This window comes from Cydia amplana, chromosome 9, assembly GCF_948474715.1.
Source record: "Cydia amplana chromosome 9, ilCydAmpl1.1, whole genome shotgun sequence".
Taxonomy (NCBI): domain Eukaryota; kingdom Metazoa; phylum Arthropoda; class Insecta; order Lepidoptera; family Tortricidae; genus Cydia; species Cydia amplana.
Genome location: NC_086077.1, coordinates 15,070,468 through 15,094,637, shown reverse-complemented (window position 1 = coordinate 15,094,637; position 24,170 = coordinate 15,070,468). Strand labels below are relative to the sequence as shown.

The 24,170-nt window shown below is 40.5% G+C and overlaps 1 protein-coding gene across 1 annotated transcript; it reads right to left on the bottom strand.

The window, feature by feature from the left end:
- Nucleotides 1–860: 860 nt before the first annotated feature.
- Nucleotides 861–24,170, bottom strand: LOC134651215 (exocyst complex component 6). Its single transcript, XM_063506285.1, has 16 exons — nucleotides 24,009–24,170; nucleotides 23,743–23,889; nucleotides 23,514–23,619; nucleotides 22,853–22,991; nucleotides 22,328–22,508; nucleotides 21,261–21,336; nucleotides 15,591–15,729; nucleotides 13,010–13,163; nucleotides 11,949–12,085; nucleotides 11,285–11,420; nucleotides 10,147–10,232; nucleotides 8,758–8,968; nucleotides 7,404–7,496; nucleotides 6,517–6,728; nucleotides 3,808–4,008; nucleotides 861–1,101 (listed from the first exon to the last, which is right to left on the bottom strand). Exons 1-16 carry the CDS (start codon nucleotides 24,027–24,029, stop codon nucleotides 861–863), a joined length of 2,280 nt encoding a protein of 759 aa, XP_063362355.1. The 5' UTR covers nucleotides 24,030–24,170.

Below are 24,170 nucleotides of genomic sequence, written 5' to 3'. Positions count from 1 at the left end.
GTCGCCATATATTTTGTGGTAATTTTTGACAAACGGTTACCGCATTAATAATGTATGAGGCTGTACACGTACAGTGATATGACTACTTCAGCTATCAAAGTCGAGGCACGAATTTTTCTTAAGGCTACACTGTTAATCACCACCTTTGCTATAGCTTAGAGATGGGCCAAATATTCGATATTCGGCGTATTTTTCAATGTTCGTATTCGGCCGAATAGTCCGGTTTGAACCAGGGATGTTGCGAATATCCGCAACCGCGGAACTTCCGCATTATTTTCAACATCCACATCCGCATAAAATCGATGCGGAGTTTAATGCGGATGCGGATGTGGAATAGGTCGGTACAGGAACGTCTTAGCATCGGCGTAAGTGCTAGACTGCTAGGTAATTTAGTCATTAGCCAAAAAAACCTATTAGAAATGAGCAGTCAAGCGTGAGTGGGACTTAATGTAGGCCGGTTTTTTGAAATAAACATTACCAAAATGTAATATTTGACGTTTTTTATGTACCTATCTTGACATTCGCATCCGCGGATGTGAGCCTTTAAAAATCCGCAAAATCGGCATCCGCAACATCCTTGGTTTGAACTGCCGAATATTTACCGAATAAACATTTTTTTTAAGGGCGTTAGGTAGCGCGGATGCACTTCGCGATCAGGTATGAAACGTTTCTTTCAAAAAACATTTCCGGTCGGTCGGGAGGAGAATGGTCAAAAACACGTTGAGTGCCGACCGCGGACCTGCATGAACTCGTTTTAGGCAGTTTTAGCTCAACCGAATATTCGGTTCGGTATGACCGAAATCGTCGTATTCGGCAAAGTCCATATTCGGCCCATCTCTACTATAGCTGATAAGGTATACCTAGCCATCCTGATTTTGCAATTGTTTCAACTGTTTCAAAACGGTGTCGAGTAGCTTCCTCCTGTCCCTCTCGTTCTTCTTCAAGACAGCAAAGACGGAAGACTTCGACTCTGCCTCCCTGAGCTTTTCAAGGAGCGTGGCGGCGTCTCGGGGCGTCACGAGGTTGTACTTGTTGCCGTCCATGTTGATGTCGTGGAGGTAGGACGACCAGTCCCACCCGCCGATCAGGTCGAGGAGTTGGCTGGAAATAACGTTTAAAAAAAGATAAAAGATAGTTTATTCAAGTAGGCATTAAGAAGCAAATTGTTCATAGTAAACCAGTTAAGTACATTAACGAGTGTGCTGTTAATTACACTGTAATCGGTAGATTTCCGATCAACCTTAAAAAGTAATGATGTGTCATCAGCAAAAAGAACTATTTCACAAAGATTGTCTACTATACATGGCAAATCATTTATATAAACCAAAAACAGGAATGGACCCAAAATAGAACCTTGTGGCACTCCTAATTGGACTACAGCTCCGCTAGACTGGGTTTTGTTTACGACAACTGTTTGTGTATGATATTAACTATTGAAAAGTATTTTTTCTACTCCCGTACTTTTATTTGTCATTTAAAGGGTCGTGCACACACCTTTAAACCCCTATGTTATAGTTGTCAAGACAAGTCTTTAGTCTATTCCCCAAAAAAGAATTTGTGCATACACGCAGTATCTTTTTGGCGATTTTACGATACTTCGTGTAATGACCACTTAAAAAATATTGAATGAAATACAGTGTTGCCAACCTTATTTTTAATGTCATCTCTGACAAATAAGTGAATCATAGACATGTTTTTTTTTTAATTTCATTCATTCATTCATTCTTTTCCCGCCCGTACACTCCATTTTTGCTACTTTTTGAATTAAAAATATTTGTTAAATTTACAATTTTATTTCAAAGTAAGTGCTTGGTCGTAGAAAAAATATTGTATGCAACGTTGTTTAACTGAGTCAAAAAATACTCGTGGCGTCTTTATTAACAATTTTCGGCTTCGCCTCAAATTGTTACTCACGCCACTCGCCTTTTTTGACCTCTCTTAAACAACGGTTGCATAAAATACTATGAACGTTTTAATTAACTAACTATTAATTGCTATTAATAAAGTAAACGTACTGGTGCTCGACGCGGTCCCAGTTCATGTCATCTTGAAACTTAAGTCATTGTCATTTGTCAAAAGAGGTGACAGCAGGCAGTATTAGGCAGGCTATTGGGCATTAGCATGTCGAGCACTAGTAGTTATTCTTTTGAAATTCGTTACAAAAACGATTTTTTCTGCTTCTTACAGCACAACCGATTGATTTTTGACCACCACACACATGAAAGGTTAGGTTAGCTGGGATCTTATATAATGCTTCGTCTTAACTAAAGTCTATTTTTTTATTCGGTAGACTAAAATGACATTTCTTAGTATGAACATCATGTGTCATTTCATACTATGAAATGTCATTTTAGTCAACCGAATAAAAAAATAGACTTTACCTCGACATGAGCAGAAACCTTCTACAACCTAGGCAACTATTAAGTAAGCTCATCACGGCCTTAGTGGTCAGCGACAAGCGGCACGTACAGTGTTGAGTCCAGCGTCCAACGTATTTGAGCAATGCCCAAGTAACACACAGAAGCAAAATAATGGCCAATATTACAGCATTTTTGTATCGTATTCGCATTTTAAGTTAGTTAGGACTAAGCATTATAAACGTTTACACGGCTACTGTAATGCTTTGGGCACAAATTATACGGTTTTAGATCCTACAAAGGCGCACAATAGTTATATAATGGCATGGCACATATGCATTGACACTGGCTCACATTTTTTTTTCTCTCTTTTTATCTGCACTCGGCTGTTTTAGCCATAATCAGATGTTATGTCTTTTTTGAGGGTTTTGAGAGGTATTCCATTAAATACTCTCTCTTGACTTTGATAAAATTTGTCTTCTAGTTCTAGTGCCACTTAGTGCCTCTGGTCTAGCCGCAGTATTTGCCACCTTTTCAGCCTACTCGGATTGTCATTGGTGTTTACCAAGTCCCTTGCAAGTTCGTTTGTATGTTTTTCAGTCGTTCTTTGTACTTAACACACACTCTTGGCTCACATACATCTGCATTTGTTAAGTAAGGATGTCCGGATATTCCGCTGGTCGCCGCTCGAGCGAGAGTAGACGCAAATTGAGCAATTTTCACCCTTATTAGCTTACCGTAGACTAATAAACTGCTCCAGTAGCTCCCCTTCCCGGAGTCCGGGCACAGGCTCGCCGGCCGCGAACTGCTCGCACTGTATGACGTCCAGGTCGAGCTGGTGCAGGGCTCCGGACGAGATCTACTTCACGGCCGGGTCGAGCAGCAGGTTGCGGAGGCGGGTCGCGATGCGGTTGGCAATTTTCACCCTTATTAGCTTACCGTAGACTAGTAAACTGCTCCAGTAGCTCCCCTTCCCGGAGTCCGGGCACAGGCTCGGCGGCCGCGAACTGCTCGCACTGTATGACGTCCAGGTCGAGCTGGTGCAGGGCTCCGGACGAGACCTGCCTCACGGCCGGGTCGGTGACGCCATTTTGAATAAATGACACGAGATTTGAATAAATGATTCCGTACTACGATTATTTTCCTCTTCTGATGATATTTCATCCTCCAAGTAAATTATAGATGGTGAAACAGATCTTGTCAGTAGAAAAAGGCGCGAAACTCAAATTTTCTATGGCACATTTTTCAAATTTGCCGCTTTGACCTTAGTGGCTGACGCCGTGGTACTTTCCACATGTCGTCACCGTAAAGACGGCCGTCTTTTGCGGCCGCTATATGACGGCACCGTTTTCGGAGGAATCCAAAGCTTTAGGATGTCCGGATATTCCGCTGGTCGCCGCTCGAGCGCGAGTAGACGCAAATTGAGCAATTTTCACCCTTATTAACTTACCGTAGACTAGTAAACTGCTCCAGTAGCTCCCCTTCCCGGAGTCCGGGCACAGGCTCGGCGGCCGCGAACTGCTCGCACTGTATGACGTCCAGGTCGAGCTGGTGCAGGGCTCCGGACGAGACCTGCTTCACGGCCGGGTCGAGCAGCAGGTTGCGGAGGCGGGTCGCGATGCGGTTGGTCGCTGCGCGGACCGCTGCCACTCTGTAAGTGAGACGATTTTGTTAATATAAAGAAATGAGAATGAAATCTGAAAAAACCGGCCAAGTGCGAGTCGGACACGCGCAAGGAGGGTTCCGCACCATCAACAAAAAATAGAGCAAAACGAGCAAAAAAACGGTCACCCATCCAAGTACTGATCCCGCCCGACGTTGCTTAACTTCGGTCAAAAATCACGTTTGTTGTATGGGAGCCCCACTTAAATCTTTATTTCATTCTGTTTTTAGTATTTGTTGTTATAGCGGCAACAGAAATACATCATCTGTGAAAATTTCAACTGTCTAGCTATTACGGTTCGTGAGATACAGCCTGGTGACAGACGGACGGACGGACGGACGGACAGCGGAGTCTTAGTAATAGGGTCCCGTTTTTACCCTTTGGGTACGGAACCCTAAAAAGTAGCATTGACGTAAATAAAGGGTGGATTTTCTTTTTGGGTCAGTGAGGGCAGCTACCAGATCCCGTGCTGCTACGAGAAAACGGTCTAAGAAGACCTTCCCTCGATTTCAAATTAATGAAGATTGGCTTTTACAGATTTTGGAAAAAACATACAGGGTGCGAGAAAAAAGTCATTTTTGACAAACTTTTTTTTTGATGCCAATCGATCCCATTCCTATTAAGGATCAAAAGCTTGTATGGAACCAAAAAAAAATTTCCGGCTAGAAAAGCCACAAATCGAGGAAAACTTTTCCCATACAATTTGTATGAAAATGAAAACTTTTATTTTTCACATGCTATTTTTGTATGCCAATCGATTCCATTCCTATCCAGTATCAATAGTTTCTTTGGGGTCAACTTACGGTAATGTACTAAAAAGCCACAAATTAAAGAAAACTTTTTCCATACATTTACTATGGAGAACATGTGAAATTTAATTCACATTTTTCTATCTGGCCAATCAGTCCTGTTACATTTAAGGACCATAATACTGTATGAAGACATTGCTGTAGGACTGATGGGCGAGATAGAAAATTGAGAATAACATTTCACATTTTCCCCATAGTAAATGTATGGAAAAAGTTTTTATTAATTTGTGGCTTTTTAGTACATTACCGTAAGTTGACCCCTAGGAAACTTATGATACTGGATAGGAATGGAATCGATTGGCATACAAAAACGGCATGTGAAAAATAAAAGTTTTCATTTTTATACAAATTGTATGGGAAAAGTTTTCCTCGATTAGTGGCTTTTCTAGCCGGAAATTTTTTTTTGGTTCCATACAAGCTTTTGATCCTTAATAGGAATGGGATCGATTGGCATCAAAAAAAAAGTTTGTCAAAAATGACCTTTTTCTTGCACCCTGTATGTCTTTTCCAAAATCTGTAAAAGCCAATCTTCATTAATTTGAAATCGAGGGAAGGTCTTCTTAGACCGTTTTCTCGTAGCAGCACGGGATCTGGTAGCTGCCCTCACTGACCCAAAAAGAAAATCCACCCTGTATATCTCAGGACTGGCCTTACTGGCAATAAGAATGGGGCCAGTACAGCGGTGTGACAGCGCTACAACGCGATTGGTTGATGAGTTCGCATCACGCGGGCGCTTTGGCGCGATTGGTCGCAACTAGTTGCGTTAGACTACACGATTGGCTCGAATTCGTGAGTGACACCGCTCAACTAGTACTATTTTTAGTGCATGTAATGTCAATGACCAGACAGACCAGTAGCCATAGTTTTCAAGGTCAAACTTGTTCTTACAAGTTGTTGTACTGGTAGTTTTGTACTGACTTCAGTACCCCGAACAGGTAGCTCAGCATGTCGGTAACAAAAGCCGAGGCCTGTCCGGTCGGTTCGACCAGCAACCAGTCGTAGTTCTCAAGGTCTAACTCATCAACACTCTACAAGTGTTTGTACTAACCTGGCACGTTCTGGCAACTGTTCCAAAGAAGTCAGTACCCCGGACAGGTAGCTCAGCATGTCGGTAACAAAAGCCGAGGCCTGTCCGGTCGGTTCGACCAGCAACCAGTCGTAGTTCTCAAGGTCTAACTCATCAACACTCTACAAGTGTTTGTACTAACCTGGCACGTTCTGGCAACTGTTCCAAAGAAGTCAGTACCCCGGACAGGTAGCTGAGCATGTCCGTGACGAAAGCCGAGGCCTGTCCGGTCGGTTCGACCAGCAACCAGTCGTAGTTCTCAAGGTCTAACTATCAACACTCTACAAGTGTTTGTACTAACCTGGCACGTTCTGGCAACTGTTCCAAAGAAATCAGTACCCCGGACAGGTAGCTCAGCATGTCGGTAACAAAAGCCGAGGCCTGTCCGGTCGGTTCGACCAGCAACCAGTCGTAGTTCTCAAGGTCTAACTCATCAACACTCTACAAGTGTTTGTACTAACCTGGCACGTTCTGGCAACTGTTCCAAAGAAGTCAGTACCTCAGACAGGTAGCTCAGCATGTCGGTAACAAAAGCCGAGGCCTGTCCGGTCGGTTCGACCAGCAACCAGTGGTAGTCCTCAAAATCTAACTCATCAACACTCTATAAGTGTTTGTACTAACCTGGCACGTTCTGGCAACTGTTCCAAAGAAGTCAGTACCCCGGACAGGTAGCTCAGCATGTCGGTAACAAAAGCCGAGGCCTGTCCGGTCGGTTCGACCAGCAACCAGTCGTAGTTCTCGAGGTCGAGGAACTCGTCGACTTTCTTTTCGAGGTTGTCGCAGATTTGTTTCTCTGCGTCGTCGCGCGCCGCTTGGAACATGCTGCCTGCCGCCTGCAACACAATAGATAGGGTATATTACTGTATTCAAAATAAATTATTTCACACCATGCATGAAATAAAGCACCAGATCATTAATAGAAAAACGTAGACAGCAGTTATTTTTAGACACAATTTATATTTTAAAACCCGTATAAAACTATAAGATTAGTATGCTAGTGCTTCATATAAATTCCATATTAGCAAATCGTTTTGACAGTTCTAAAAAAGTAACTGATTTGACTAGTAGGAAAATACCCTCTTGTGGGTAAGTGAATCGTCTACAGTAATTTGAGGTCGTTCGATAGGAAACTAATGACAAAGACTAGGTATAAATAGAATAACGCGTTTATTAGATAACGGTCTACGTGTTTAATTATGGTGCTTGGGATTAGAAAACTAAATTCACTTTCGGATCTTAGAACCGCAATGGTTAGTTATTTATTTTCTAAAGGGGTCATTCTCTCAGAATATGTCTCAGGTTGCGTCTAATTGCCACGTCTCTTTTCATATATTTTGTATGGGTTGCGAAAATTAGCAGACATATTTTTTGAGGATGACCGAAATATATCTGTCAATTTATTATGTAAGAAACTCGGAAAGTCTCCCAAGTTTCACAGTAAATCCTGAATAATTGTCTAGTAAATCTGACAAAGAGGGCAATGAAGATCCTATAATAAAATAGATTACCTGTGTAGTGACCAGTTCTGAACCGGTGATGTTGCTTATAAACTCGTAGAGACATATGGTCGCGTCTTCCAGGTAGTGGGTATCTACGATTATCTGAAAATAAAATGGCGTCCTCAATGAAATAGTACGAAAAATAAGTAAAATGAGTGTACACAGTGTTAAACATGTAGCTTACTTCTATTATAGCCGGTCTAAACTCTCGCGCGAGCCACGAGACGAGCCGCGAGCCGCGCCACGAGACGCGAGTGTAAGCGGTGGGCTCGCGGCTCGTCTCGTGGCTCGCAAGCTCGTCGAGCTAATATAATTTTCTCAAAAATGGACGGCAAAGTCGACGTTGCCGGTTAAAAAATAGGTCGCGAAGTGCGTAGTTTATGGTCATTCAAAGAATTAAAAAGTTAAAAACATTGCAGTCTCGATTTCGGGACTGCAATGTCGCATACAAATTCCATTATTTAACGAGTTCCAAACTTTTTAAAACTTTAAATGGCCATATCAAATGAAGGCATAGGTCCCATAAACAGCCAAACAGATGATCAGCACTTATTATTATAAAGCCTATAACAGACTATCGCACCGCACTGCGACTTTGGAGCGTCGCACCCATAAGTGAGAGCGAGAAACAGATATCTCTTCCTCGCTCTCACTTATGGGTGCGACGCTCCAAGGTCGCGGTGCGGTGCGATAGTCTGTTACAGGCTTAATGTTGGTACCGCGACTATTTAGGTGTCTCAAATAGGTTGGCGTATTTTCAGCAGAAAAATACACTTCTTTTTTTTTTTTAAAGGCGGCAAGCAAATTTTTTTAATGGTTGTATTTTTTCTGTGAAAATTAGAACGTTGCTTCTGTAAGTTCTGTAAAATATTTCTATTTCTTGCACCATTTTTGAGAAAAGCACTATATATGACTCGGCTGGAAGGCTACTTGCTGGCTTCGGATTCAATTAAACGGACTCCCAAGGTCGTCCGTTTAAAACGAATCCTCAGCCTGCAAGTAGCTACTTCCGAACCTCGACAATAATGTACTATTAAACACTAACGGAACGGTATAAGGTTTATAACCGAATGACAAGCCGAACGCGAGTGTAAGCGGTGGACTCGCGTCTCGTAGCGCGGCTCGCGGCTCGTCTCGTGGCTCGCGCGAGAGTCTAAATTGGCTATTAGAGGGTCACGAAATATCAGTACAAGCAGTAGGTGTCTGTTTCATGATTTTTTTTTCGTTATCGCATGAGAAAGATTTGAAAACAGTGGTTTATAAATTACATTCCTTTGTATAATTAGTTAGAAGCTGACCTTCTCCCTGCAAACTGATTTCTATGCAGGGGGGTCAGTTATCTCTGCAGCAGACTGATGCTTACCTGGACAAGTTGCATCAGTGGCAGTGGATGCCGGAACAACGCTGACAGACAGCCCGTAAAGGATCTGCTCAACAGCAGCGAGGCCGAATGCCTCGCCGCGGCCGCGCGTCGGCCCCCGCCGAGGCCGAGGCCGGCCGAGTACTTGAGCCACGCGTATATGAACTCCTTCACTTGCACGTACACCGCGGGGACTATCGACGAGAATGGGAACCTGGAACCAGTGGATATGTTAACGTACCTTTTTCAAAAATGAACGGCAAAGTCGACGTTGCCGGTTAAAAAATAGGTCTCGAAGTGCGTAGTTTATGGTCATTCAAAAAATTTAAAAGTTAAAAACATTGCAGTCTCGATTTCGGGACTGCAATGTTGCATACAAATTCCATTATTTAACGAGTTCCAAACTTTTAAAACCTTTAAATGGCCATATCAAATGAAGGCATAGGTCCATTAAACAGCCAAACAGATGATCAGCACTTATTATTATAATGTTGGTACCGCGACTATTTAGGTGTCTCAAATACGTTGGCGTATTTTCAGCAGAAAAATACACTTCTTTTTTTTTAAAGGCGGCAAGCAAATCTTTTTAATGGTTTTACTTTTTTCTGTGAAAATTAGAACGTTGCTTCTGTAAAATATTTCTATTTCTTGCACCATTTTTGAGAAAAGCACTATATATAACTCGGCTGGAAGGCTACTTCCTGGCTTCGGATTCAATTAAACGGACTCCCAAGGTCGTCCGTTTAAAACGAATCCTCAGCCTGCAAGTAGCTACTTCCGAACCTCGACAATAATGTACTAATAATTTACATCAAACTACATTGCAGGTCAGTACTATAGTCTGTTCGGAAAGAGAAGAGTCGTGGCATGTATTGGGCCCCATACATTCCACGACTCTTCTCTTTCCGCACAGACTCTACCACTTAAATACAAAATGTGACTACTAAATAGAAAGTTGAAATATTTTGACCATAAGACGCAACCAACTATAACCGTTTGATGAAAATCTGAATTAAAGATTAACATGCTTGTGACGTACTAGTATATTTTAACAAAATCTCTTGACATCGAATTCACATCTGAACACAGATTAATATATTTTAATAGAACAACAACGGATCATTGGGTAACAAATTTCGACATCCGAACTGCAAAAAAATATCGCACCAAAGTACTTATACGCTCGAAATGGGCATAATTGTTGGTACCTTTATATTTATAACATGTTATACTTTTTTACACAATTGACAATAAAATATTATCTTATGTTATCTCATTTGTTACCGAAAACAACGGGTTAACTTAAACTTTTGACCGGTAGTGTTGCTTTCGCCTACCGCCTAGGCCTTAGGCCTATGAAACTAGTTTCATTCACAATTTTCTGGTACTTACTTCCTAGGGAACCCCTGAGCTTCTAATTCTTCCCCGTCGTAAGGGAATGTGTCCATTACACCGTCGTATTGCTCTTGATCGGCCACCTGGTTAAAAATCAATTAGGTATCAAACTAATATGGCGACATATGAGCAAATTAGTGTGAAATCATAGCATGCATTTGAAAGTTACCTAGCGTAAGTTACACGGATTAACCATGGATTATTACAGCGTCGCACGAACAATATTTTGCTTGAAATTTTGTTTAGGTATGGTTTATTTACCTATTAACCAACTTACACTAACAGACATACACACACAACAACACAATGACAATGTTGTTTGCCTGCATTATGTTATTGTACCTATCAAAATAAAATAAAATAAATATCAAACATGATCCTTTATTGTGTCATGCATCACTCTCACACTTACAAACTTAGAAAGTAGCAGCCACAATGACAGTTGATAAATAAAAAGGAACTTACGCCCTCTGGCGGCAAACTTTATTGACCACTTGGGACCTATTGTATCATGAAAGCTTGTATGTTTGTTTCTAACAAACGCTTTGTATAGATAGTCAGAAACAATAAAACAAAAGGAAGTGCCCAGTGCCCTAATAAATAATGTGAGAAATTACAGTACGCTCACCTCAATAGGTAAGAAGGTAGCGTTGTCGAGTATGTCCCTGAACACGATAACCAACCGCTGCATCAGCACCTCCGTGTAGTGCTCAGCCATCTCCTGTAGCAGAAGCGGTAGCGGGTCCGCGGGCAGACCGTAGCATCTACAAATATTCAGGCTGCAAGTGACACTATGTTTACCTCGATGGGAAGAAAGGTGGCGTTGTCGAGTATATCCCTGAACACGACCACCCACCGCTGCATCAGCACCTCCGTGTAGTGCTCCGCCATCTCCTGTAGCAGAAGCGGGTCCGCGGGCAGTCCGTAGCATCTACAAATATTCAGGCTGCAAGTGACACTATGTTTACCTCGATGGGAAGAAAGGTGGCGTTGTCGAGTATATCCCTGAATACAACCACCCACCGCTGCATCAGCACCTCCGTGTAGTGCTCCGCCATCTCCTGTAGCAGAAGCGGGTCCGCGGGCAGTCCGTAGCATCTACAAATATTCAGGCTGCAAGTGACACTATGTTTACCTCGATGGGAAGAAAGGTGGCGTTGTCGAGTATATCCCTGAATACAACCACCCACCGCTGCATCAGCACCTCCGTGTAGTGCTCCGCCATCTCCTGGAGGAGTAGTGGGAGCGGATCCGCGGGCAGCCCGTAGCATCTACAAATTTACAATTGAGTAAAGATTCATATTCATATTAGGCACCCTATAGTTCCCTTATAATTCGTTTTTTTTTTAGCATTAGAGAAAAGGTAAATAAAAAATCTTGACTTTTATTGAACAAACACTTTTGAAAAATAAGTCACGGTAGTCTTTTTATTGAACAAACACTTTTGAAAAATAAGTCACGGTAAGTATAAAACAATTATGAATCATATACGATTATTTACATTATTTTGCTTCCAAAAGTAATTGTTACTACTACTAGACAAAATTTTTATTTAACAAATCCGAAAGAACTATATATTTAAAGAGTAGGTATCATGACGGTGATGTCATTGATCTGTATTTATCGTTCTATTTGACAGTTCTAGAAAATAAACTGATTTGACTAAGCAGTCAACAATTTTTTCTTTATGAATATAGCATACTGTATATTGTGGAAAGTCAATGGTGTTTATTTATGAATGGAGTCCTACTCTGTTTAAATGAGAGTTACCTAAGTGTAACTGAGGTAGCTATACTCACTTGAGCGTGTTAATGAACAGCACTATCTGATGCTTGATGCTCAGCATAAGGGTCGGGTCTGTGATCAGCGATGTATTTGTCCTTAGGGTCGAAGCCACCTTGGTCACCGACATACTCCATGTGTCTAGAAGCCAATCCTGCAAACAATACATTATTCTAAGCTTTTTTTGGGTTCCGTAATTCAATGGGAACCCTTATAGGAGTTATAGAGATTGTACGCGTTAGAGGGTCTGCCATCTTGTGGCCTGAATCGGAAACAAACATGTACATTGCCCAAGCAAGTGCTGCCATCTACCGTTCTAGTACGTTTTCTTGTGCACAGTAGTGCCATCTTGTGGGCTACATCGGAAGCATAAACTTCACATTTACGCCACGCGCCAAAAATCTGATGGCTCCCGTGCTGCCCCCTACAGTTCGTGCACGCTCCCCATAGTTTCGCCATGCCAGCCAACCAAGTTTAAGTTATCAACTTAGGCCGCAAGCTAGCAGACCCAAACACGGTCTCTATAGTGTTTGTTAGCAGTATCCATAATACCAGCAAGAATTACTGTTAAAGTTGACGAAATCTGAAGTGAGCCGATCTTGTTCAAACTTGTTCGAGTTACCGGCTCACTTTATATTTCGTCAACCTTACAATAGAGTATTTGACTGTATTTAAAATAAATTATTTTACACCATGCAAGAAATAAAGCATCAGAAGATTAATAGAAAAACGTAGACAGCCGTTATTTTTAGACACAATTTCTATTTTTAAATCCGTATAAAACTATAAAGAGTAGGTAATTTTAGTGCTTCATATTATAAATTCCATAGTAGCAAAATCGTTTTGACAGTTCGAAAAAAGATAATGATTTGACTAGTAGTCAAATACCCTATAATAATACCTTGGACACCAGCCCCGCGCCAGTGCTGAGCAGGTGCTCCTCCAGTATGAAGAACCCCAGCACTGCGTTGAGGTAGTTCTTCACGCTCTGTATGTTGTCGTGAAGGTTACCCGACGGGATAAGCACTAGGCGCGCTTGCTGCTTGCGTTGGACTAGTAGTCAAATACCCTATAATACCTTGGACACCAGCCCCGCGCCAGTGCTGAGCAGGTGCTCCTCCAGTATGAAGAACCCCAGCACTGCGTTGAGGTAGTTCTTCACGCTCTGTATGTTGTCGTGAAGGTTACCAGAAGGAATCAGCACTAAACGCGCTTGCTGCTTGCGTTGAGCTCTGTTGACATAATTTACAATCATAAGTACCAATTGAGATTGATAATGAGAAAATCAATTATTGTACCATCACGCTCCGCGACTGTTACGCCATTTAGGGTCCTAGCTAAATTGTCCATTTTGAATGAACATTACGATCTAGCGTTATAGATCGTAATGTTCATTAAAAATTAACTAAGTATCAAAGAATCATTAAACCTCCATTAGATCAGCGCTGGAAGTCGCCAGCAACATGCTGAGGTGAGACCCGTGAGACCATTTCGTGGCACTTTATCCTTGTATTCTCTGTTATATCTCTTGTTATATCTCTGTTACGAGGGGCGTTCAAAATATTCTCGGTATTGATATCTTACAACCTCTTCTAAAATTTCTTTCGTTACTGGCCGCTAAGGTTTATTCATTGACATTAAAAAAAAGTATAATTCGAACCGAGATGTTCTTTTGTTTTTCTGCAATTGCTGAACAAACATGAACATCATGTGGGAATTGACAATGTTAACTAAATTAGAACATCGATGCGTGATAAAATTCTTGACAAAACAGGGTAAAAATCAAAAAACCATAAAAGAGGAAATGGATTGTGTTTACCGTGAGTCTGCTCCTTCTTTATCTACCATTCAAAAGTGGTCAAGCGAGTTTAAACGTGGAAGGGAGAGTGTTGAAGACGACCCTAGACCTGGCCGGCCTGTAGTAGCTACTTTACAAGAAAATATTGATAAAGTGGAAAAACTTATATTGGAAGATGGTCGAGTGAAGGTAAAATCTATAGCACAAGTAACCAATCTCTCTATTGGTACCGTACATGATATTATCCATGACCATCTTAATATGTCAAAAGTAAGTGCAAGATGGGTTCCGCGAATGCTGACTCGGCTTCAAAAAGACATGCGTGTAGCTTGTTGTTCCGATTTTATTGACCTGTGCGGTGAAAATCCTGATGAGGTGCTGCAAAGAATAGTTACTGGAGATGAAACCTGGGTTCATCATTATGACCCAGAGAGTAAACAAGAGTCCATGCAGTGGCACATTAAGGGTTCAGCTCATCCCAAGAAGTTCAAGGTCATCCCTTCAGCTGGCAAGGTCATGGCCACGATATTTTGGGATTGTGAAGGAGTATTACTGATCGATTATAAAGAAAAAGGTGTAAATATCACAGGACAGTACTACGCTAACATTCTACGTCAATTAAAGGATGCAATCAAAGAAAAGAGGCGAGGAAAGTTAACCAAAGGTGTTATGCTTCTGCATGACAACGCCCCCGTCCATACTGCTCATATTGCCAAGGCAGCTATTGTTGAATGTGGGTTTGAAACTGTTACTCACCCACCGTATAGTCCGGACTTAGCCCCCAGCGACTTCTTTTTGTTCCCCAATCTTAAAAAGGATCTGCGTGGAAATAAATTTTCCGATGATGAAGCATTGAAGGCGGCAGTGGAGGAGCATTTTTACACCAAAGATAAAAAATATTTTTATGCAGGATTAAAAAAAATAATTGATCGATCTTTTAAGTGTATGAACATAGGGGGGGAGTATATTGAAAAATAAAAATATCAAACTTTTCGTACTTGTTTGTTTTCATTCTCATACCGAGAATATTTTGAACACCCCTCGTATATCTGTTTCTATTTTGTGTTTGTGCTCACGAATAAAATTATTTCTATTCTATTCTATTATTTATAAAACTTTACGGGCCTGATTTAGTTAAATTATATTTTATCCCTTTCTTACAAATACATAAGTCAAAATGACAGATAATGACAAACGATAATTAGCTAATTGAGGTTTGTAACATAAAGGGGTAAGATGATTTACAAATATCTATAAAATGATACACCACTCAATATAGTAAGTATGACTTTTTTTTCTTCTTTTTGTTTGTCTGATTGTCGTCATTTTGTATTATCATGCGTTTTGAGTAGTGACCTGTAGTACTGTATGAAGTCGTTCTTGGCGCCCAGCACGCCGTGTATGTGCGGGCACTGACCTGTAGTACTGTATGAAGTCGTTCTTGGCGCCCAGCACGCCGTGTATGTGCGGGCACTGACCTGTAGTACTGTATGAAGTAGTTCTTGGCGCCTAGCACGCCGTGTATGTGCGGGCACTGACCTGTAGTACTGTATGAAGTCGTTCTTGGCGCCCAGCACGCCGTGTATGTGCGGGCACTGACCTGTAGTACTGTATGAAGTCGTTCTTGGCGCCCAGCACGCCGTGTATGTCCGGGCACTGACCTGTAGTACTGTATGAAGTCGTTCTTGGCGCCCAGCACGCCGTGTATGTGCAGGCAGCGGTGCAGCGGGCTGAAGTCCAGCAGCTCGTGCGCGCACTGACCTGTAGTACTGTATGAAGTCGTTCTTGGCGCCCAGCACGCCGTGTATGTGCAGGCAGCGGTGCAGCGGGCTGAAGTCCACCAGCTCGTGCGGGCACTGACCTGTAGTACTGTATGAAGTCGTTCTTGGCGCCCAGCACGCCGTGTATGTGCAGGCAGCGGTGTAGCGGGCTGAAGTCCACCAGCTCGTGCGCGCACTGCGGGCCCAGGGTCTCCCGGCCGATGCCGAGGACCGCCATGTCTGGAAGTAACCCTCAGTTGATTCAAATGAATTAAAATTTTGGCAGACAGAGGCAATCAATAGGACTTTGTCACAGAATAAATAATAGTACTAGGTACAGAAGATCTCTAACAAAACGTGTCTATTACGACAAATATGACCGCTAGGTGGCGTAAGCGCGAGCAGGCGTCCGTTCCATAGCGGTGCGCGACAACTACTATGGCTAGACACAAAAATTGGTGAGCCGCATGTACTTGCAGGTACTTGTAGCGACGCGAGAAAATCGCGGAATGAGCCACGGCTGACTTTGTTTAGAATAGGCTACATGACTAATTTTTTTATGGTATCAATCGATCGGGTTTGTTTTTAGGATCAAATGTCTATATGGGACCCACTGCATTAAAGTAACACAAAAGTCAGCAATTGTAGTCAAAGTCCGACAGTCGCACTTCACTCGCGAAACGCCCTATACAAAACGGCCAGAGGCCGTGACGTCATCGCCCATCTTGTAGTATGGACAAAACAAGAAAATTGCGTTTTTGTCGGTGAAATATTGCGTTTATGTATATAGTTGCTATACAATATTTTTTTTGGTGAAATGTAAGGAATCGAATGGTACCCTTACTTTTATCGTTTTTGGAAGTAAAAAAAAACTTAAATTTTGAAACTTTCAGGTCCTGTAATTTTGTAATTTTTCAATATTTTATTTTAATATCCACATTATTGTGATAAATTGCTCGTTTGCTATCTATTTTTCTAGATTTTGTTATAAAATTCAACATGTGTCATCATCCCTATTGCATTTATTAATATTGCACATATCAATCGATGAATATTTTTTTGTGGCATAGTATGGTTACAAGATCTTAAGGGGACGGTATATGACGTTTTCGATTTAGAGCTCACTTTGTGCAATCAATTTGTTCAAGAAATGTTTAATAACTGCATTAAATTATACGTAAATTTGTTCACGAAGAAGCCGTGTACCGGCTCTTCACGGCATAATATTTTTTATTTGCTGTAATTCTCTACAAATCGACACTAAAAGTATCCAAAAATCAAAATATGGAGTTCCGTTTGAGCAACACGCATTACAGTTTTGCCTTTAACAGTAATTGAGTTGTTGTGTGATTTTGAAAGCTAGATAACTAAACTAGCAAATTATTATCTACTTATATTTTTACTCACAAATACAACACAGAAATTCAATCCCAAATGTAAACTTTCGTACAATTTCCATACATTGACGACATCACTCAAAATTCTTCTTCGAGTCAGATGGCCGCTGGCCTTGGATCGAAGCAGACGTGTACTTCGTTGTAGCTCGTTTTTGACATTATTTAGACATTTCATCATATACGCATACGAAAATGTATACCAGTAGATAAATTGTATTTCAAAAAATAGGGTAAATAAATTTATTTAAAATTTGATTTGTTGTTATTTACAGGTCGTAACGATCGAAAACAGCAGTAAACTATCCTAAAACAATACGATTACAATTGAATTTAAGTAACTTGTTCCTTCAAAACCCGCTTAAAATGAAAAAAGTTTAAAGACTCGTTTTACTGATTGGGATTGATTTTCATTATGCTGGTATCAATTTTGCGTCATTAAAAAAAGTATATGACTTCTGTACGTCAATGACATTTGATGTCAATTGTAATCTTGTATTTACGTTAGAGAATATTATATATTCATTTAAATATTACTTACCTATTAATACGAAGCGTAATTCGTTTAATACCTGAAAGTCTTAGTGTCTACACCTACTTTGTTGCCGTTCGTTCCGTCTATATGTGTGCGATTACGTGCTGTTCTCAATAATCAAGAAACAAGCCATAATCTTCAAGAATAAAATAACAGCAAGACCAGCATTTAGTACTAACTAGTTTTTGCGGATTTGGAGACAAGAGATGAAGCTTACAGGCTAATACCGCTGCGGTCTGGTTATTGTTATGTGTATATATCGAGTATTATATAAATTTACTATAAAATAACAATGTTTTATTTCAATGACATTATGTGCGTAGGTATGTATGTTTCGGTGATTATAAGAATTTTGTCCACACAATAATTGTGCAAAGCAGAGACTGCATCATGCTTTCTTTACGGTATAAGCGGTATGGTACCGTTATTATTTATCAATACCGGTTCGTTTTGAAGGTAAAACTATACCGGTTGATATACAAAGTACGGTACCGGTATACAATTACAGCAGGGACAACCATTTTTATAGGTGTACAGTCAGCTGCAGAGAAAAGGTACGACCAGATAGATAATTGTATGCAGGGGTGGTACCTTTTCTCTGCAGCTAGCTGTACCTAAACCATCATTGACCGAGCGTTGGCGAAGGTCTCCGTTTCAACTTGGGCAAAAATGCTTTCGTATGTCCGAATTCTTCTCCTTTGCATATCACATTTCTCAACTGATTCTCGTGAAAATTTGGTAGTCCGATATAATTATTCGGTTTCTTTTTTTTTTGAACAATTTAAAATAGGCAGAAATTGTCATAAAGGACTTAAGCGCCAGTAGGGTCTGTGACACTTAAGACCACTGCGATTATTAGGTACTTACTGGCCCCTATTTCACCACGACCACGGTGACAGGTGCGACAGTTGTCGACATCACTGTTGCTGACGTCACAGGCCTCCATAGGCTACGGTAACCGCTTACCATCGGACGGGCGATGTGCTTGTTTGCCACCAACATTTTAATAAATAAATAAACTCCATTATATTGCCACTAAAAAATTCTTATTTTGCGAAGCTAATGACAATTGTCACAAGAAACACGGCAACTGTATCGAAATTGCGACACAGAACTCATTTCCTGTCAAGACTTACCGAAAATTCTTTGAAAAATCTTGTGACAATTGTCACAAGATTTTTTCGCGAGAGAAATGTCTGTTTTATCCGATATAATAAAGTTTTTTTTAATAATAGGTACAATGACGGTGGCAAACACGAATACGGCCCGCCCGATGGTAAGCGGTAACTGTATTATTAAATTGTACAACGGGACTTAATCGCGTATCTAAGTTTTAAGATTTACCTCCGACGTTTCGAGGACGGCGTTGTCCCCGTGGTCTCGGAGAAGACTGGCTTAAGTTGACATCAGCATCTTCTAACCGCGCGAGTTTTTCGAACTACCCGCACTTGGTCTTGTTTATCCGCTTGAACGTTTTGCGGTTCCGTTGTACAATTTAATAATGTGTAAAAATCGTGAAAGTTTAAATCAGTGTTAGCGGTAACTGTAGTCCATGGATGCCTATGGCGTCAATAACAGTGATGTTTTTGTCGTACCTGTCACCGTGGTGAAATAGGGGCCAGATTACGCCGCGCCGCGTGGAACGTGAGGTGCATTGGGGTAAATGCATACCATTCACTCAAGGAAAATAATCTCCCTTATAAGATCACTCGTGTGTCTGCCATTTTGTTAAAGCCAATTTTCACCGTACCTACTGGACTAGTTCAATTGAAATTTAGTACACATATGTCAAGTAAGGAAGTAGTAAGTCGGTGATCCGAAGATGAGTAACGTAAATAAATGAACTTTTAACTTTGCGGCGATTTTTGGTATCATGTGACATATCAGATATAATACATAATTATAAGTAGGTGAGCAAAAATGTACCATAACCTAACTCAGAATTGTATTACATAAATACATATACAAAAAATAGTTCAACGCCAAAAGATTAATGGAAGACCTATGTCCTATAATAGGTGAGTTGGTCTTAAACAAAAAATATGCAATAAAAATGTGTAACTGTGGAACCCATAGTGAATCCTACTCGTACATGATCGGTTTTTATATTATGTACCTATAAGATATTTTCTACTTTATACTTTATAAGTGTACCTACATAATATTTACTTATAAGCAGTTGTCACGTAAAATATTTGTAGATTTTTTTGGAAGTATGTGTCACATCATCATCATCTTCCTCGCGTTGTCCCGGCATTTTGACACGGCTCAAGGGAGCCTGGGGTCCGCTTGGCAATTAATCCCATAAATTGGCGTGGGCACTAATTTTTATGAAAGCGACTGCCATCTGACCTTCCAACCCATAGGGGGTAAACTAGGCTCTTATTGGGATTAGTCCGGTTCTCTCACGATGTTTTCCTTCACCGAAAAGCGACTGGTAAATATCAAATGATATTTCGTACATAAGTTCCGAAAAACTCATTGGTACGAGCCGGAATTGCAATTCGCACGCTCTTACCGCTAGGCCTCCAGCGATTTTTTTGAAGTATGTATAGCACAAAAAAATATTTAGAAATGTAACATTTAAGGTAGGTAATTAAAATACGGTATAAACATTATTGGAGAAGACTTGGAGGAAGTGTCATAGGGATAGTTCTTTTGTCTAATTATAATCCATCGGCAATCACGCGAGCGCATAAAACGAAAATCATTTTTTTTTCACTCCCTAAAACTCCCTTAACCTAATAACAGTAAAACAAAAAATAAAATATAGAGGGTTACCAACCAGCCAAAGAATTATAAGTAGATATATGCACTTATCCCAACGCACCTCACGTTCTACTCTGCACGGGGTTCATTGCCGCTCCTACCGCCGTAAGTAACTATCAACACCTACATTATCAAGGCTACGATCGAAGATAATCGCTTCAGCACTGAAATAATACCGGTGGAATACCGGTATAATATTTTTTATTTTAATTGTATTAATTTAATAGTGAAACAAAAGGCGAATATACCACATAAAAGTAAATCGGTAAAGATATTAGGGGTACATTAGCCAACACTGTTTCCATATATTTTCAAATTTTATTTTGTCTGCCTTAATTAAATTTTGCACCCTGCCGGAACTTTATTTATTTAAATTCTCATTTAATTGATTTTGAGCCTTATGAAAAGTCGTATAGAGTAGTAAATAAAATTTTACATCTGACTTAATGACATCTGGTTTTATTCGGTTTAACTTTAGAAAACGCGTATCTCGACAAAGCCATAATGTAGAAAATTGTCAACAACCAAATGAATTATTAGAATTTAAATACGTCACGTGTGACATGAACAGACAAGGAAAGCAAGATTAAATGTATTGTTTCTCTTTCTTCTTTCAATGGAACGCTTTTCCTAAAAGGAGGCCACTAAACTCAAAACGCTATCTTAAAAAAAACTTGATGGGTCAGTGACCTGTCCCAGTAAAGTGAGGTAGTGTGCGTGAAGTGCGCTTGTGTGTGAAATGGGGTAAATTGACAGAATCTGAAAATTTACCCACCTCTACCGTCACCTTAAGCTTATCTAATTTTAAAGATGGCACTAAATCTGGCGAATGAACTTGCGCGCCTTTCACTGACGCTGGCATCGGTTCATTCGAATTATGCGTGCTACTAATCGTACTACGAAATGCACGCAATACGAAATAAAAAATAAAATACGAAATTCACCTTAAACTTAAATAGATACATTAAAATGTTACCAACAAACTGATTGGAATATCGCTCGCAGACGTATCTGCTTGTTAAAATATTAATTGTTTTTTGTAAATACTGCAGTTTTAATTATTTTTCACTCACCCTTCTTAGTTTTTACAATAGTAGCCAAGCTTCTGCCGAGCATGTCTTGAGTTTGCTTCAACGCCATCGCACCAACCTGCAAAAAAATATGTCGTCATCATGCAGAAACAGCGAAACAATGATGAGGATATCTGAACTCTGTCAAAAATATCAGTTCTGTTTATGATGGCATACCGCTTCTAGTTGCAAATAAGTCTAGTTTTTCTAGTTCACGGGTCAATTAGTTTTTTCAGGGGTCCGGTTCTTAAAATAGGATGACCTTCGCGGTCCGTTTCTCCTTGAGTTTATTAAATAAGCAAAAACATAAAATAGGTCGGCGGTCCGGATGCGGACCGCGGTCCACCATTTGGTGACCCCTGTTCTAGTCTACGGGAGGAGGCTAAGACCAACACCAGGCGGTCTAGCATAAGTTGCGTTCTCGCGCGCGAGTCCATACTTGAAGTCGCGCTGGATGTATGAAGTCGCGCGCGATAACGCAACTCATGCTAGCACGTCAGGTTGGCAGGATAGGTGTGGGCAGGCAATAGGACCGATGGGACTCATGGGATCAATAGGACAATAGGGATGATGACATTTGTTGAATTTTATAACAAAATCTAGTAAAATAGATAGCAAATGAGAAATTCATCACAATATTGTGAATACAAAATACAGTACCTGAAAGTTTCAAAATTTAAGTTTTTTTTTAACTTTCAAAAACGAAATAAGTAAGGATACCATTCGATTCCTCACATTTTATCCAAAAAAAGATTGTATAGCAACTACATATATACATAAACGCAATATTTCGCCGTCAAAAATGCAATTTTCTTGTTTTGTTCATACTTCAAGATGCGATCTCAGTGACCTTGACGTCACGTTCACATAGCGATTTGTTCGGGGCGTTTCGCGAGTGAAGTATGACTGTCGGACTATATGACTATCATTTCTGACTTTTGTATTGCTTTAATGCAATGGGTCCCATATAGACATTTGATCCTAAAAACAAACCTGATTTATTGATACCATAAATGAAAATTTGTCATCTAGCCTATCATACCGATGGTCAAGATAGTAATATGTTGTACCTGCGGACTGAGCCGGCGTATGTTCTCCAGGAACCCTCTGAGGTCGGCCATGGACGCGTCCCGTATGGCTTGCCGCAAGCGAGGGATGTCGGCCGCGATCTGCGCGCACCACTTGTATGGCCCGACGCGTGGTAGTAGAACGTGTTCTAGTTGCTCGAGCGTTTTCAGGGCTGGGTAGTATCTGAAGGGTAATTAGCATAATTAGTTAAATACGGTGGTAGTAGAAACCAATCTTTTTTTATATCCCATATATTAAAATGACAGTTTGATTGCTGTTTTGGTAGGTAACCCAATCTGTCATTTTTGTTCAATAAACCAAATACATTGGACTGTCTAAATCATTGTTTAACAATGCAAAAACGGGTGCTTTTCAGTAAAACATTAAAGAGAAGTAATCATTCTCAAAAGTTTAATAAATAATCTATAGCCATTAGACATTCATAGACGCTATAATTACTTTTGCATGATATTGCAACCACCCTTCAACGCTCCAACTTCAAGCTTAAGTAGTAAGAAACTCTTTACCTCTTAGCCTCAACCTGTGTCTTTAACTTGGAGTAAGTGGTAAGCAGCGGGAGGCAGAGCTCCATCTTTTCAATCGTTGCTGCAATGTTCAGCTCCACACGCCGAGCCCTGATCAACTCCTCGGCCCGCGAGCAGAGACCTGGAATTATAGACACAGATATCAAACAGATGAAATAATAGAGTGCAAGTTTCACAAGTATATTTCCAAGTATTTCTTTAAAGCCAGCAACTTCTGTTATAAAATAATCATAGTTCAACAGGCCCTCTAGCCTAATACACTGCACAATAGCCTAGTAAGGCCCAATGTGCATTACAATGTACTTATTGGACTTGTGTTTCAATCTAATTCGAACCTTTCCAAAACTACATAAAGTCGCATTTCTTTTGTTTAATTGTTTTCTAAAACCAACAAAAGTCACCCTAATCTACTGTACAACAAGGTTCAAATTAAAAATAGGGAAACTTTCTATGGTGGGTCTTACGAGGATAGAGGCTACCCAGCGTTTGGTGGCAAGTACTTAGTACCTACTACTGGGTAAAATAGATGGAAGATGCTGTCTTGTGACTTAACAGATAGCTGCATTGGTTTGGGTTATGGGTAATAACAACTAATATTTTTCTTTCCTTTAATTACTTTTGTCCATCATTTATTAGCTTATACCTTCTGTGGTCTCCTTGACATTGGCATCCACATTAGATATCTCAGCATGCAGCTCTTCCGCATGAGAGCGGACTTGGAGCAACTCGCGGATTGAGTCAATGAAGCCCTGCAAATCAAATTTGAAACTGACTAATAATAAGATTAATTTTAGTACCTACAAACAGCTTAGGTAAAACTGGCTTCAGTGAGTCCAATGAATGAGGACATAGCTGTACCTAAAGTGAAATACCTGGTAGTGGAAGTTGCATAGTTTCTCGATCTCCTTGTCATGCTGCTTGATGCGCTCGTCAAGTTGCTGCACAAACGCTTCATGTCCGTCACCTTCGTACACCGAACGGAACGCCGGACCCCAATAGTCGTCTATCCCTTCGATCTCCTGCACAATTCATACCAAACAAGGATATAGAAGACAAATATGACCCATTTAGTAGTGATATCAATCATAAACATAGTTAATTTGCAAGAAAAAAATCAATTAACAAAGTGGGTGTATACCTGAATAGTAGCACTCGTCATTTTAGACCGGTTTTTTATTGATACCGCTTTCAATACAGGTCTAAGGAGTTGGAGTCCGATAACATTTCAAGAACGATGTCTTATTTTGTGTATAAACGGAATTTTCTCATATTTATAACATAAAAAAAAACAAGTAACGTA